General features: G+C 63.3%; 2 protein-coding genes and 1 long non-coding RNA gene across 3 annotated transcripts; 2 read left to right on the top strand and 1 right to left on the bottom strand.

The window, feature by feature from the left end:
* Positions 1 to 374: 374 nt before the first annotated feature.
* BTC (betacellulin) lies at positions 375 to 5,657 on the top strand. Its single transcript, XM_058804143.1, has 6 exons — positions 375 to 475; positions 3,104 to 3,199; positions 3,450 to 3,567; positions 3,704 to 3,850; positions 4,148 to 4,255; positions 4,349 to 5,657. Exons 1-5 carry the CDS (start codon positions 403 to 405, stop codon positions 4,251 to 4,253), a joined length of 540 nt encoding a protein of 179 aa, XP_058660126.1. The 5' UTR covers positions 375 to 402; the 3' UTR covers positions 4,254 to 4,255; positions 4,349 to 5,657.
* Positions 5,658 to 7,386: 1,729 nt separating this feature from the next.
* GC (GC vitamin D binding protein) lies at positions 7,387 to 11,879 on the bottom strand. Its single transcript, XM_058804031.1, has 12 exons — positions 11,771 to 11,879; positions 10,578 to 10,647; positions 10,011 to 10,143; positions 9,713 to 9,924; positions 9,401 to 9,533; positions 9,227 to 9,321; positions 8,864 to 8,993; positions 8,571 to 8,773; positions 8,170 to 8,302; positions 7,987 to 8,084; positions 7,714 to 7,840; positions 7,387 to 7,635 (listed from the first exon to the last, which is right to left on the bottom strand). Exons 1-12 carry the CDS (start codon positions 11,877 to 11,879, stop codon positions 7,582 to 7,584), a joined length of 1,497 nt encoding a protein of 498 aa, XP_058660014.1. The 3' UTR covers positions 7,387 to 7,581.
* Positions 10,004 to 13,147, top strand: LOC131557036 (uncharacterized). Its single transcript, XR_009274676.1, has 4 exons — positions 10,004 to 10,169; positions 10,534 to 10,673; positions 10,793 to 10,922; positions 12,421 to 13,147. It is a non-coding gene; the product is annotated as an uncharacterized LOC131557036 (long non-coding RNA).
* The last annotated feature ends 2,040 nt before the right edge of the window (positions 13,148 to 15,187 follow it).

A 15,187-nucleotide genomic window follows, 5' to 3' on the forward strand; every position in this document is an offset into this window, starting at 1 on the left:
CCGCCTTGCCACAGCAAGCTGGCCACGGACAAATGCTCTGGGGAGGCGGGGCTGGACTGGGACGCTCTGCCCGCCTGGAGAGGGGATGCCCAGAGCCCCGCCCGGAAGCCGGGCAGGATGGGGGATCCGTCCGGCTGCCCAAATCCCCAGGGACCCGCGGCGAGGCGTCTCCTGGCAGGACGAGGTGGGACACGCGTGGGTGCGACACCCGGGAGGGGACACCGGGGAGGGGACACCGGCACGGCCGAGGGATGGCTCCGGCAGAGGGAGCTGGGAGCCGCGCAGCTGGAGGAGGAGGAGGAGGAGGAGGAGGAGGAGGAGGGCGGTGCCCGAGCGGCCGCCCCCGTCCCGCCCCGCCGCAGCTGCCGGGCACCGGGCACCGGGCGGGCGGCGGCGGCGCGCATGGAGGCGGCGGCGGCCCCGGCCCCGGGCGGCGGCCCCGGTACCCTGCTGCTCTGCCTGGCCCTCGCCTCCGGTAAGCACCGGCGTCCCCCTGCCCCGCCACCTGCCCGCCCCGGGATACCCAGCGGCTGGCAGGCTGCTCCTGCCCGTCCCGGCCCCGTGCTTCCCGCCCCTGCACGGCGCTCCGCGTCCCTGCCCGGTGTCACCTCCGCTGTCCCAGCCCGGTGTCACCCCCTGTCCCGGCACTGTCCCTCTCTGTGGTGCCGCCGCTTCCCGCTCCCGCACTGACGATCCTGCACCTGCCTCCCGGTGCCATCCCGGTGCTCCCCCGCCTGTCCCGGTGCTCCCCTATCCCATCCCATCCCATCCTGCTGCTCCCCGGGTTCCTTGCTGCTGCACCCTTGTGTTCCCGCCTCTCACACCCCATCCTGGCGCTGGCCCCGTCCCATTCCAGTGGCTCCCTGTGCCCCCCTGGACAATCCCATCCATGCCAGCCATTCCTCTATGCCCAGTCCTGTCCCTGGCCTACCCCTGTGCCCCCAGGTCCCATCCTGGATCTCCCCACCGTTCCAATCCAGTGCTCCCTTAATGCCTCTGAATCCCTGAATCCCTCGGGGCCAGCGTGGGGGCCAGGATGTCCTGGCTGGATCCTGGAGCAGGAGCGGGATGCTTTTGCTACCTGTTGTTGAAGGGACGCTGCTGACGGGTGCCCGAGTGCCCTCGGCCATCCTTGGCAGCGCTGGGAATGTGGGATGCGGGGCAGGGGGGCAGTACCTCTTCCACAAGTGTGTGAGCATTAATTCCCGGGTTAGTTCCTAAGTTTTGGGGAAGCAGGCAGCTGCAGACAGGTGTATGCTGATGGCTGCCAGGAAATAACCACAGCCAGGCTGGGGAGCTGAGACCCTCCCTGGCAGGGAATCCTGCCTGGCACTGGGATTTCGGGGAGCCTTTCTCTCCGCAGGGAGCAGCTTGGGTTTGGCCCTTTGGCAGGGCTGGTGACAGCGCTTGGCCAAACCTGCCGAACCTGTGCTGGCAGGAGGAAGCCGAGGGTGGCCGACCTGGTTTGGGGCCGCTGTGTCCCCTCGGAGCACGGCCCGTCCTGGCTGGCTTCTCCCCTGCGCTCTGGGCTTTCCGGGGAGAGCGTAGGGGTGGTAACAGCAAAACAATCCAGCGCTTGGGATGCTTCCCTGGGTTATCTCTGCCTGCTCGGGAGAGGCTGCAGCCCGAGATAGCGCAGCCGGAGCATCGGGGAGCTGAGGGTGCCGTGTGCGGCCGTGGGTGGGCACAGCCCCTCCCCGGGGCTGGCACTGCCGAGGGGCTGCCAGCCAGTTCTGGCACTCCGCATCTGGATGCAATAAGGGTGGGGAGCTCGGCTTGGTGGGGATCTTTCCATGCCGAGCTGTGAACTCGGTCACCGCGAGTGAAGTCAGCCTCCCTCCCTGCCTGTCCCGGCTGTGCCCACGCCGCCCACAGCTGCATCCCGGGCTGCAGCCGCCCCATGGCTCATCCCTGGCTCTGGGCAGGCAGCTCCCACCCTCTGGGTGGGGCGGTGGGCTCCCTTTCCCCGCCGGGCTCTCTCGGGGCAGGCGGTGCTGGCTATATATAGCCGGGAGGGACGTGTGCGCCGGGAATGTCCCCGCTGCGGGACGGGGGGGACCTGGAGCCTCGGGGCAGCTCCCGCCGCTGTTGCCAAGGTGCCGGATGAGGACACAGGGAGCGGGACACCAGGCTGCCAGGATCGGGCTGCGCGAACTCTCCGCTCCCTGGGAAGCCTCCAAGTGCCCCCACGCGGGATGGCGCAGCCCCGCCTCGGAGCCACCTCCGCGGGAGCCTCCCGGGCCCTGCCCGTCAGGCAGGACCTGTCCCCGCTCCCTGGGCGCCGCCTCGGCCGGTGAATCCCCGGGGAGGGCCGGGCGGGAGCGGGGCCGTGCTGAGTCAGGCTGGTATGCCAGCGATCCGGTTACCGCCGCTCCGACGCGCCCGGCTCGGTTTCACCCGCGGGGCCACGGAGAGAGCGCGGTGCTCCTGTTCCCCCCCGTTCCGCTTTCCCAGGCTGTGCGGGGCTCCGGGCAGACCTCGGGGCACCTCGCGGCGCCTAAAGGGGAGCCAAGGGAGCTGCAGAGGGACTCGTGACAAGGGCACGGAGCGACAGGACAAAGGGGAAGGGCTCCACACTGACAAAGGGCAGGGTTAGATTAGATACTGGGAAGGAATTCTTCCCTGGGAGGGTGCGGAGCCCTGGCACAGGTTGCCCAGGGAAGCTGTGGCTGCTCCATCCCTGGAAGTGTCCAAGGGCAGGTTGGACAGGGCTTGGAGCAGCCTGGGCTAGTGGAAGGTGTCTCTGCCCGTGGCAGCAGGGTTGGATGAACTTTACAGCCCCTTCCGGCCCAAATCCATCAGTGATTCCATGAGCCCTGATCTCCCTGGGGATCCCTCCCTGCATCCTCCCCGGGCAGAGCAGCAGCTGGCCGGGCTGTGTGGTCCAGGACCCACCGGGCTGGCTCGCAGAGCTCCGTGCCGGGCGTTGCTGGGTGGAGGCAGCGGGCGGGAGCGGCCCTCCCTTCTCCCGTCCCTGGGGAAAAGCTGATGCCGCCAGCGCAGGGGGGCCGCGGGCCCAGCTGCAGAGCCCGCTGCCAGCGCCCCCCCTGTGCCTCTGGGGGTGCTGCGGGTCCCCCTCTGAGCTGCCTCCGCTGCCCTCCAGGCTTGGCGCTCTTCAGCTGCGTGGGGGCCGATACCAACGTCACGGCCGGTCACGGCACGGAGGGGCTCAGCTGCGGCACAGCCAAGGCATGCACAGGTAAGGGCGTGCCGGGGGCAGCCCGAGGCCGTGGAAGGGAGCGGGAGGGAGGACCAGGATGGCGGATGAGCAGATGTTGTGTCTAGCGTGGCCGTGTGGCATCGCCGTGCCAAGGACACCCGTGCCACCCCCGCTGGCTGCGGCCGGGCGGGCTCGGAGCTGCTGCGGGGATGCGGCGGCTCAGGGGCGCTGCTGCCTCTGGGCAGAGCTGTCACCCCTCTGGGGCCGCTCTCCGTCCTTGTCACCGCAGGGAACGGCACGCAGCCGCGGCGGCAGGGCCACTTCTCGCGGTGCCCGGAGGAGTACCAGCACTACTGTGTCAAGGGCAGGTGCCGCTTCCTCGTGGCCGAGCAGGCCCCCGCTTGTGTGTAAGTCACCCGCGGTGGGGACACGGCGACACGGAGCGGGATGATGCGCCCGTTCCCCCGGGAAAGCGGCGTGAGGGGGGCATGGGCAGCGCGGCAGCTCTTGGGACCGCCCTGTGCCTCCCCTGTGCACGGGCAGGTGCGAACGAGGCTACACCGGGGCTCGCTGCGAGAGGGTGGATCTGTTCTACCTGCGAGGGGACCAGGGCCAGATCGTCATCATCTCCCTGATCGTCGCCATCGCCGCCCTCATCATCCTCGTTGTTGGCATCTGCCTCTGCAGCCAGTATGTGGGGGAACGGGGCGGGAAGGGAAAGGGAAAGGGAAGGAGGAGTAAATCCTGCCCGGCTCGCCTGGCTTCGGGCAGGCTGAACTGGAGCTGTCCCAGCCTGGTGGGACATGGTCCTGCAGGTGCTGGGAGGTGCCTGAGACATTCCTTTGGGGCTGGAAAGCAGGTGTGATGCCCTGGGGATCTTCTGCAGGGTAAAAGCCGAGGGAGAGGGAGGAGCATCACTGCCATGTCCCCTTCTGCCTCTTTTTTGTTTGTTTGGTTGGTTTTTATGATTTTCCTCCTCCTGTCAAGCCACTGTCGGAGGCAGCGTAGGAAGAGGAAGGCAGAAGAGATGGAAACGCTAAACAAGGATGGACCTTCCAGAAGTGAAGATGTGCGGGAAACGGGCATAGCGTGAAGGTGCAGGGGAGCGGGGGGGGCGACCGAGCCGGTGCGACCGGAGCCGCTCATTGGGGTGGATGCCGAGACCGACAGGCTCCGCTCTCTCCGCAGGAGCTCCCGGTACCTGCGGGCGGGTCCCGGACGGCAGCAGCGGCTGGCTGCATGGGCGAGGGCTAAAGCGTGCGGCGGCTTGAATAAAGGGGTGACGGAAAGTTGTCCCCAGTGGTGTCGCCGAAGTCCTTGGGGCGCGGGGGCTGCGCTGCCGCACCGCGGCCTCCAGACGGCGACACTGAGCTGAGGCGGGGGCGGCCCGCCTGCAGTGCCCACAGTGGCCACGCGAGGGCGACACAACCGCGGCGCCTCCGCCCCGATCCCGGTCCCGGTCCTGCTCCCGGTCCAAGGGGCTCTGCCGGGTTCGGGTCCCGTTCTGGGCGGCCTGGAGGCTGTGCTGGAGCTGCTCCCATTGCTCAGCGTCCCCGGGCGCCCTCCCGGTTCCCGACAGCCGGCGGGAGAGGGGAAGGAGCGGGTGAGGGAAACCGGGCAAAACCGGTGGAAAACAGGTGAGAACCGGGGCAGAACTGGGTGAGTCGGGGCCGTTGGCTCCCGTAGCCCCGCGCTGCGGGCTGCGGGGCCCGGAGCCGCGGTCCGGACCCCGCCCGAGCAGGCACCGGGGACTGCGCTGCCGCACCGCGGCCGCCAGACGGCGACACTGAGCTGGGGCGGGGGTGGCCCGCCTGCAGTGCCCGCAATGGCCACGCGAGGGCGCCACAACCGCGGCGTGCCCGCTGGGGTGCCCGTGTCCCCGGCTGTGGGTTTGGGCACCGACCCTCTGCGGGGGGACCCCATCGGCATCCCGGGATGGGGCCGGGTGTCCCTGGCGCCACCCAGGCGGTACCGCCGGAGGTGGGGACGCAGTGGAGCAGCGGGGCCCCGGCAGCTCCCAATTCCCGGCACGGGAGCGGCTCCCGCTCCAAGCGGGGCCCGGTGACTACCCCGGCGGCGCCAGTCCCTGGGAGGTGTTGGTGCCCAGGCGATGCCACGGGGCTGTGGAGGGCTCATCCCCGTGCCCAGGCAAGGAGCACGGCCCCGAGGCGCCAGGGGACATCGTTTTGGGCACCTGCTTCAGCAGGGTCCAGGGTGGGGAGGTGGATCCTCAATTCCCCGCAGCTGCCGGAGGCGCTGGTGTGAGCTCATCTCTCCCCCTCCTGTAAAAGGCTCTTTATCCCCGGGCTTTGCTGGGCCTGCCTGGGGGGAGCCAAGCCAAGAGGAAAACTGCTTGCTTCTGCTTTGGGAATGTGCTGTACAGTCTGAGAGACCAATAAAATGAAAAGGAGGTATGAGACTTTTTCCTGTTTGTTTTTTGGGGGGTTGGAGCTGATGGCTGCGCTGCTGCAGGCCCAAAAGGGCTGGGAAAAGCAGGCTCTGGGAAGTCAGCAGCCCTGCAGGTCTCAGAGGTGGATAAAACACTTTCAGGTTTGTTTATAAGGCTTCATGGAGCACTGGTCAGGTGAATGTTGGAGCTGTTTTATTCAGTGCTTTAGGTAATCCTCACTGGGCTTTTCCCATGGCAGCCCCACATTCCCTGGTTGTAGTGAAGTGATGCTTCCCTGGATGCCACCCTGGAATTCCTGCATTGCCACCGAATTCCTGCCTTAACCTGATGAGTTCCTGGAGAACAGACAGACTGGACAGGAAGTGTTGTGCTGAGCACTAAGGCTGGGAATTAAAAAAAAAAAAAAAAAAAAAAAAAAAACCACACAACCAAGTCAGGAACTTTGCTACTTCCTTTACATTTTTGGGAATGGGTTAGGGAGGTGGTGGGATGAAAAGGCAGGAGGTGAATCCACCTTGTGTCACCGGGCTAAGGGCAGGAGGAATGAGAGCTGGGAAAGAAAATTGCTATAAAAACCCCAAATATAAATCCCAGCTAGAACACAGAGTGGGAAAGCCAACTGGTTTATGCCCAGGCTGGCAAGGACTGGATGGAATCCCTGGGGATTCCAGGGATTGCTGGCTGGCATCAGGCAGGAGCAGCCTGAACTTTCCAAGGAATCTGGTGGTTTTGGTAGGAGGATTATTATTTGTGTTGTTTTGAACAGCAGCTGAGTATTTTTGGGTGGCTTTTCCCCCCATAAGCAGTGATGGTGTCACCTGGCAGAGATATCCTTGGCTGGCTTCATGGCATTCCCCCAGTTTTCCTTGGAATCCCACAGGGTCACTGGAATTGCCAGCCCTTACCCTGCACATCTGGAATGTGAAGGATGCAAACCTGAGCACAGGAGTGAGGTCTGGGTCACCCACTTTCAGAACAAGGTGAAACCCAACTTATTAATTGGAAAGAATTAGAAATAATTAGCAATTAATATTTTGGAAAACAGATGCCAAGGGCTGTGACATGAGGGTGGTGGGTGGATCCAGTGCCTTGGCATCAGCAGGCACTGTCCCAGGCCAGAGGGATCCTTGGGGAAAAAGTAAAAGCCAAAACCAAACTAAAACCAGTTTCTCCTTTCTGCCCAGGTCTGTATCCCACGATAAGAGGGGCCCTGGCAGGAGATGGACAGGGATGGTGCCTGCCAAATCCATCTTGTTTCTCACATTCCAGGGCAACCGAGCAGTGATCCAGGGACTGCCAGTGCTCCCCAGAAAAGGGACAAGCTGCCTTGAACAGGGAGTTCTTCCTGGGTTTGGCTCTGGTTTATCGCTCTGGCTCATCTCTGCACACCAGGTGTCCCCTTGTCCTTCCCTTTGCTGCACACAAACCTGCCACATCTGCCCTCGGGGGATTTTCCTGCTTTCCTGGGCTGGCTTTGCCATCCTCCTGCATCCCAACCCGGGGCTTCTTTGCCTGCAGCACCCCCAAAATCCGCCCCCCTGTGCTGGGGAGGGCTCAGCTGGGCAGGTGGGGGTGGGGGTGCCCAGGGTGCCCCTCTCTGGGTGCCGATGCTTCCACGTAGCTGGATACTCCAATACCCAGAGATTGCTGTCTTTAGGGGCATTTGATGAGACTTTTCCCGGGTTTTCCTTAGTGTTTTAGAGCTTTACTGCCCAGGATCAGGGCTGGGACCTGTTCCTGCCTGCGGAGGCGAATCTGGACCCCTCTCCCACCCTCTCCACAGCCCCGAGGGTGCACAAAGCCTTTCCAGCCGCACTGCAGGGCACTTTTGATTTTATTTTGGCTGCAGGAGCACAAGCTGTGGGCTCGGTGACACCTCCCATCTGCTGGACGTCCTCCAGCCCAGCACCCCGATGCTCCCTTTGGTGTTCCCGGTGTTCCCGAGCTCCGCCTCGCGTCGCCGCTCCATCGGTGCACGATCCCTGGAGAAGCGATCCCTGCGGCCGGCAGCCTATCCCAGCAGGCAGGAATCCCCCTGGCACAGCTCCCCCAGCTCCGAGGTGACCTGGGGAGGGAGGGAAGAGCCGAGGGGCAGCCCCGGAGCGGCTGCGGCCCCGCGGGGGCAGGAGGGGCCCGGGCCTACCTTGGAAGCGCAGAGGAGCAGCGGAGCGTCCGGCAGGCAGCAGGAGGAGGCGAAGGATGCTCGCTGCTCCAGGAGCTGCTCCAGCGGCGCCGAGCTGGGCTCGGACTGGGCCAGGCTGTCCCTCAGCCTGCGATGGGGAGCGCGGTTACAGCGGGAAGCGGAGCCACGCGGCTCCTGCTGCATCCCGGTTCGGCATCCTCAGCATTATGGATGGATTCTGATTGCATCCAGCTACCCAGGCGGGTTTTTTGTGGAGGGAAGGGAAAGGCTCACCTCTTCTTGAACTCAAGGAAAGGCAGCTTGTGGAACTGCCCGCAGAGCTGGTCGGCCTTTGTCAGGAAAGGGAACAGCTCCGCTGCGATCCGCTGGCGCTGGGGGCAGAGGTGGGGAGTTACCAGGATGGGATTTGGGGGCACTGGGATGAGGGGGAACAGGATGAGCCCCCACAGCCCTCACCTTGCTGTCCCAGCAGGCAGAGGGGTCCTTGGAGGAGCAGCATTCCCCGCGGAGTTTCCCGGAGGTGTCGTAGAGCTTGGCGAGGACGGCCTCGGGGAGGCTGGGATGCCTCCGGGCCACCTCGAACAGGAACCTGGAGCGGGAAACGGGAGAGCTCAGGTGAGTTCTCATTGTGGCTGCTGCTCGGACTGGGATGGGGCTCGCTTTTGGCATCTCTGTGCTGCCTCTGGTGGCACTCAATTCCCCTGAGGGAATTGAGGATGTTCCCCTGGTTATCCCCATAATAACCTAAGCACGGAACAGGGTCAGGAACTGGTGGGACTCGGTGATTTTAGGGATCTTTTCCAGCATAAATGGTTTTATTCCGTGACTGCCCCCTGTCTGCCGTGGGTCCCGCTCACCTGGTGGCGTGGAGAGCCCCTTCCTTGGCACACAGCTCCTTGTTGGTGGGCTCTGGTAGCTCTGGCAGCCTTGTAGCTGGGGCTGGGGGCATGGCCAGGATGCAGAAGTGGTTTTCCATCAGGTTTTTCCCCTGGCAGCAGGCGGCGAAGCGCTCGTCCCTCACCGACAGCGCCGAGCAGACTCTGGCCGTGTGCTCCAAGAGCTGCAGAGAGGGAGCAGGGCCTGTGCAGGAGCCCTCAGCCCCCTGAGCTCCTGCTGGAGCTGCTTCGGGCTGGGCTCCAGCCCCCCCTACCTTCTTCTGCATGCAGTCCTCGGCCATGGAGTCACAGCACTGGCAAGCCACCTCGGCAGCGTCCTCAGCCAGGGGCAGCAGCTCCTCGAAGGAGGCAGTGGGAATCTTCTGGGCCAGAGAGGTCAGGGAGCTGGGGAGCACAGGGTGAGTGGGGCTGGGGGCTTGGATCCCCCTCCCAGGAATCAGCTCGGAGCAGGGTAAGGGAGGGAGGGGATGGGGAGCGCAGGGATTGCTCTGTGCCTGTGCTGTGCAGGGATCCACAGCAGAATTCAAGCTTGTTTTCCTAAATGCTGCCTGCCAACAGGATCTGCAGCAGGAGAGAGGAACCCTGTCCCAGGATAGAGAGCCCATTTCCCCCCGTACCTGAGGGTGGCTTTGTCCTTGCCATAGGCCGAGAAGCGGGAACAGATCCGGTTTGACGTCAGGGTGAGTAGGGAGAGGGTTTTCCTCTCCCGTTTCTGCCACAAATAGAGGATGGGAGTGGGAATTGGCACAGTGCTTGCCTGGCTCCCTGGGCAGTGAGGATGGGGGTCTCACCTCCTTCAGGAAGCAGGCAGTGGGTGTGGGGGAGATGCAGCAGGTGGAGACCATGGAGAGGAAGGTGGTGGTGGAGGCCAGGAGCACAGGCAGGGGAGCCTGGCTGTAGCTGCTGGCATACTCATAGAGAAACCTGCGGCAGAGACGGGGTAAGGAGATCCAGCACCTCCGGATCAGGGAATCGGGAGTGTAAGAGGGGTTTGGGGGCGTTGAGATGCTCCAGGGATGGGAACCCCCTCCAGGCACCCCCTCAGGCTGTCAGCCCATGCCACAGGCCGGTGCCAGCACCCGGCCGGGCGCAGCCTGGCTCACCTGTCGGCGAATTCCCGGGGCTCCAGGCGGAAGGCGTGGCAGAGCTCGCTGTCGGAGGGCTGCAGGAAGCGGGGCAGGGGCTGGGGCGGGTGGCGCAGCGCCGCCAGGCACAGCTTGCGCTCCAGCCCCTGCTGGCCGCAGCAGCGCGCCGCGCCGGGGTGCGCCGGGAAGGGCGAGTCGGCCGCGCAGGACTTCTCCGACAGCGCCGTGGACTGCGGGAGGGGGACAGCAGGTTATGGCCACGCCATCGCCCACCGCCCATTTTTGGGGTCTGTTGGATGGTTTGGGTCAGGCTCACCCCGGCGTCGTAGCAGGAGGGGTCGGCCCCGTCGGCGCAGCAGGTCTCGGCCAGGGAGACGATTTCCCGCACGAGGTGGCCGATCTCCTGGAAGGTGCCGTTGGAATATTTCCGGCTGGTGTCAATGATGGTTCTGGCAGCAAGGACAGGGAGAGCCAGGTGAGCCTTTATCTTCAATCAGAAATCACCTCCCAGGACTGTTCTGCCCAAATGGGTTTAACAGTGCTGGCCGTGGTGCAGAGAGAAATCACAGCATATTCCTTGGAAAACAGCCAGGAAAGAACTGGAACAGCTTCCAGGCTGGGGGCTGCCACTTACAGGGGACTGTGTGTCAGCTCTGTGAGAATTCTTAATCACTTAGGTGCATAATTGATTTTTGTGAGGAATTCAACAAGGAATCAAATTTTCTCCTGCTAAAAGCAATCAGAGCCCAGGGGTTGAATTGCATCTCCCCTTTTTGATGGATTGAATCCATCTGCCCATTTCCATGATTTTTATTTACTGTTTTCTGTTCCTGGCTCAGGTGTCAGGGCTCCTTGGAGGGCACCAGCAGCAGGAGGTACCTACAGGGTTCTGAAGTTCTCCTTGCCCAGGATCTTGTACTCCTGGCAGACCTTCTCCCGGACATAAGCTTTCCCTGAAAGTGCAGGAGAAGGAGGAATTGTGAGTAAGGAGCAAGGAATGCTCTGTCACCACGGAACACGCTGCTTTATTCACTTGGGGTTTGTTCATTTTTTTCACTCCATTACTTCTTTTTCCAATTTTTCCACCACTTTTTCCAGGTGGTCCCTGGGGAGATGTTGTCACAGCCAGGCTGGGAGAAGCACCCCTGGTGTCCAGGCTGCTGCTCCAGCTCTGCAGCCAGGGAAAGGGGCAGGGAGAAAACCCTCTCTGGAGCTGGGAGAGTTACAGGTAAATTATATGGCAGGTTTGGAGTATGGAATACGTGGGGTTGGATTTTCTGGCAGGGCCTGGAAACCATAAGGGCTGGGAAACCATCTGGGGCCAGGTCCACGGGGCAGCCAGGAGTGAAAACATTCCCAGCAGTGCTGCCCTCCCTGGAAAAACAGGATCGATTCCCTCCAGACTCTGTGGGGCCAGACCTTGGCAGCAGCAGGGTAAACACTGATCCCAGTGTTCCCTGGGATTGCAGCCTGGGGCAGGGTCACCTCCCCAAAACCCGGACTTTGGGCCATCACTCTAAGGGTCACATCCCTCTGGTGGCAAGGGAAGAACAGGGTGAAGGCAGGGGCTTCCAGAATAGGAGAAGCCATGGAAAAGTTGTGTCTCTTTGCCACCAGGAACATCGGCTCCCAGTCCCAGCTTGTGGCATTTGTGTTCGCTTGTACAAAGCCATGTGGGAGAGGTAAAGTCTAGGTGGGTTTTGGCAGCTGGGGGATTCCCTGTGGAGCTGAGAAGGCAGCAAAGGATGGCAGAACATCAATCCTACCAAGAGGTGAATTTTGCACAGGAATGGTGCTCCCCAAGGGGGGGTCAGGAAATCCTCTTTTCCTTTAGAAAGGAAAACGCCAGTCCCGGTGGCTCTGTCCTCTCCCCATCCCACCTCCTCCAGCACCACCCCACAGTGGCATCCTGGATCCCAACCCATCCTCCCAGCCTTTCACTTCCCTCTCTGCTCCTGCCCAGTGCTTTGGCTGCAGGCTGGGAGAGGGGAGGCCACTGCAAACCTCTGGAATTGAGGCCCCATCCCCGTGCCCCTCATCCCAGGGCCAGCAGAGCCCCGGGATCACCTCCCTTACCTCGGTGTAAGGCCTGTGCAGCAGCCAAGAGTGGCAGTAGGGCCAGGGCTGCCCTCATGCTGGAGCTGGCTCTCCTCCTCCTGCCGGGAAGCGGCACCGGGAGTCCCATGCCAGGGTTTTTATGGACACAGGGTCAGCAGCTGGGAGAATGATTAACCCCAGAGGGCAAGCAGCATCCTTGGCCTGCCCCCTGGGGCCTGGCTGCCCGGGCCTCAGAGATCCAGACAGTTTGAATCATTAACTTGGACAAAGAGGGATGGGTGGCCCTGAAACCTCGGGATCTGTGAGGGATTCTGGGATGAACACGGGCGACAAGAGGAGGAAAAGCACTCCGTGCACCCCGTGAGTGGAAAGCCCTGTGTGCTTAGGATACTATCTGATCCTCAGGAAGGAGATACACTTTTTTTGGGATGTCAGCACCCCAAACCTGCTGGTGCTGCTGGGCAATGCCAAGGTTGTTATCCTTGGAAGCTCAGCTCCAGGGTGCACCTCAGTTTTCATTCCTGCCACTGCTGTGTTGGGGTCTCTGCTTTGCAGCCCCATCCCACACTTTTGCTGGGAGTGTTGTAGAGCTCTGTGGGGGCTCCCAACAGTGCAGCTTTCCCTTTGTCCCTAGAAAAATGACAATTCAGCATCTTATCATCCTCTAGGGTCCTAAGAGAAGCCGAGGAAGAGGAGAAGATCCAGCTGAAGTGATCCTCACTAGTCCTGCCTGGGCAATTGATGAGAGGGAAGCAAAGAGGGAAGGATGGAGATCCAACTGCTGCAGTGAGACCCTGTCCTAGGGTGACGCTATGATGCTCATATCCCCGTCCCTGTGTTCTGTTTATGCTGGATATCATGTTCTGTGCCTTCAAGAATGGCTCTGAAAGGTGCAAGTTTTGTTTGGGTTTCTTATCAGCTGCTCCCCCACGGCTGGCGAGACACCACGATGGGGCAGTACATGGTGCTGCTTTTGCCTTTCGCTTTGCTCTCGCTCTTGCTTCTGCTTGCTCTTGCTTCTGCTCATTAGCTAGTTTAGCTAAACAGTCCAGATTTTCCCTTCTTTGGAACCACTCGAACCTGCTCTGGACTGGGACCTGGGAACACCGAGAGTTTGCACCGTGTGGCTGCAGCAGCTGCCCCAGTGCCGGAGGGACTGAGAACAGAGCGACCATCCAGAGAGAGACTTTCTGAATTTGTCATCTCTGTCAGAGCGGTGAAAGAGTGGTGTCACCCAGTATTGTTCATTTTGTGTGCTGGGGGGTGCTGTGCCAGTTAAATAAACAGGTTCTTTCCACTTCTCTCCAAGGAATTCTTCCCAAACCAGCCGGGGGGAGGGGCAGTGTGGGTTTGCTTTCTGGAGAGGCCCCCTTTTGGAGATTCCCTCCCAGATTTGCCCTAAACCAGGACAGACCCCTGACCCCCAAATCCACCCAGCCTCCACACATACTCTGCACTCCCCCTGAGGTAGGATGTTCCCTCTCAGACCGCATCCCTTGGGATGAAGACATAGCTGGTTTTTACGGAGATCCCGGGTTTTTCTCCCAGGGATCTGCACTGACAGTGAGCTGCAGCTCGGGACCAAATCGTGCCGATGCAGGAGATAACCACGTCCTGTTCTTGATGGTTTATGTGTGAAAGCTGAAAATAAATGATTAGCGACTCATGGAATGGCCTCCTCTCCTGGATTAACTCTTCCTTATCAAACTTTCATGTCACGGCCGGGGCAGCTGGGGGGCGGCGCCCACGGGCCGGGCGGACCCCCGAGCACAAGGTGCTGGTCGGAGCCCCCGCCCCGGGCCCGATCCTGGCCGCGGTTCCTCGTCTGTACCGGGGAACGGCTGCCGCTGTCCGCCCCGGTTCCCCGCCGCTCCTCCGGGGCGGGAGCGGCGGTGTCAGATTCGGTCCCAACGCCCGGCCCGGAGCGGCTCCTCCCGCCCCATACCGATCCTGGTCCGATGCCGACGGGGGAGAGGCGGCACCGCCCGGGACCCCCGGCAGACCCAGGCAGCGCTCGGCCCCCGCACTCCGGGCCACGGTCACGGCCCCGTCTCAGCGCCCCGGGCTCCGAGCGGTCCCCGGGGGGAGCAGCCGTCGGGCGGGGCTCGCACGGCGCCGAGCAACGGCCCCGGGACCGGGGAGGACAGGGGGGCGGGGCCGACACGGGTGCGAGGGGCGGGGCCACGGGGCGCTGCCACCGCGTTAGTGGTGGAGAGCAGAGCGCCGCTGGGGTGTGCCGGGCGATGCCGCCTCTCCCCCGTCGGGCGGATCCAAGCGGCACCGGGCCAGGGATCGGTTTCGGGCCCGGGATGGCCGCGGGCACGGGGCGCTGCCGGGTGCGGGATCGCGGCCGTTCCCCGGTGCGGGCGCGGAGCCGCCGTGTGGTGCCGGGACCCCGCAGGGCGCCCTCTGGCGGACACGGAGCGCGGTGCGAGCGCGGCGCCCCCGCGTGGCCGCGGGACAGCGGTGCGGGAGGCGGGGCCGGACGACGCAGGGGGCGGAGCCTGAGGGCACAGGGGGCGAGACCAGGGGCGGGACCTGACAGAACATGGGGCGGTGCCAGGGGCGGAGCCAGGAGGTGAAGGGGGCGGGGCCGGCCGGTAACAGGGGCGGTACAAGGGGCAGTACCAGCACAGGTGTGCAGGGCGGGGCCCCAGGGCGGCTGCGCGGGGCGGGCCCAGGCGATTTAGACCCGGGAAAGCACCTCAACCGGCATTTGCTCACTCAGAGCACGGTGGGGACGGGAGCTTCCTGTGCGGGCTCCGCAGGTAAGGCGCGGAGGCTTCGGCCTCCCCTTCTGTCCCTCTCTCTACCCCTGCTTCCTTCCCCGCGTATTCCCTTTCTTTCTCCCCCTTCCCTCTCCCCCTGAAACGCTCCTTTCCTCTCCTCCCAAACCCGACCCCCCCCAGTCCTTGCCGTCCTATCCCTTCCCCGCTACTCCCTTCTATTCCTCCTGTCTCCACCGTCCCTCTTCTGCCCCCTCGGCCTTTCCCCTCCTCACTCCGACCCCTCTCCCTCCCCGTCCTCACTCACCATCCCCATCTCTCCTGTCTCCCCGTCCTCCCCTCTCATTCTTCCCTCGCAGCCGCGGGGCTCGGGGTGCCGGGCAATAATAAAGCCCTGAGGGCCGGAGCCCGGCGCCCCCGCCCTCGCTGGGGTCCCCACACGGGGTCGGAGCCGCTCTGCGGGTCCCCCCATTGCAGTTCAACACAGCGCCCCACAGCGCCGGGGCTCCGGCTGTCCCTACATCACGCTGGGGGGGTCCTGGGGTGGGAGGTCCGAGTAACAGGGGCCCCCTCACTAGGAGGGGATCCCCCTCCGGAGAAGGGGGTCTGGGGAGGGGGCGAGGCCTGGGAGGAGGGAGGGGGGCGGGTGACAAAGCCAAGCCTAAAATTTCCTACCTCGTGGTTGTAGAAGTGGCCATTGATAGAGAAC

This window comes from Ammospiza caudacuta, chromosome 4, assembly GCF_027887145.1.
Source record: "Ammospiza caudacuta isolate bAmmCau1 chromosome 4, bAmmCau1.pri, whole genome shotgun sequence".
In the NCBI taxonomy this organism is placed as follows: domain Eukaryota; kingdom Metazoa; phylum Chordata; class Aves; order Passeriformes; family Passerellidae; genus Ammospiza; species Ammospiza caudacuta.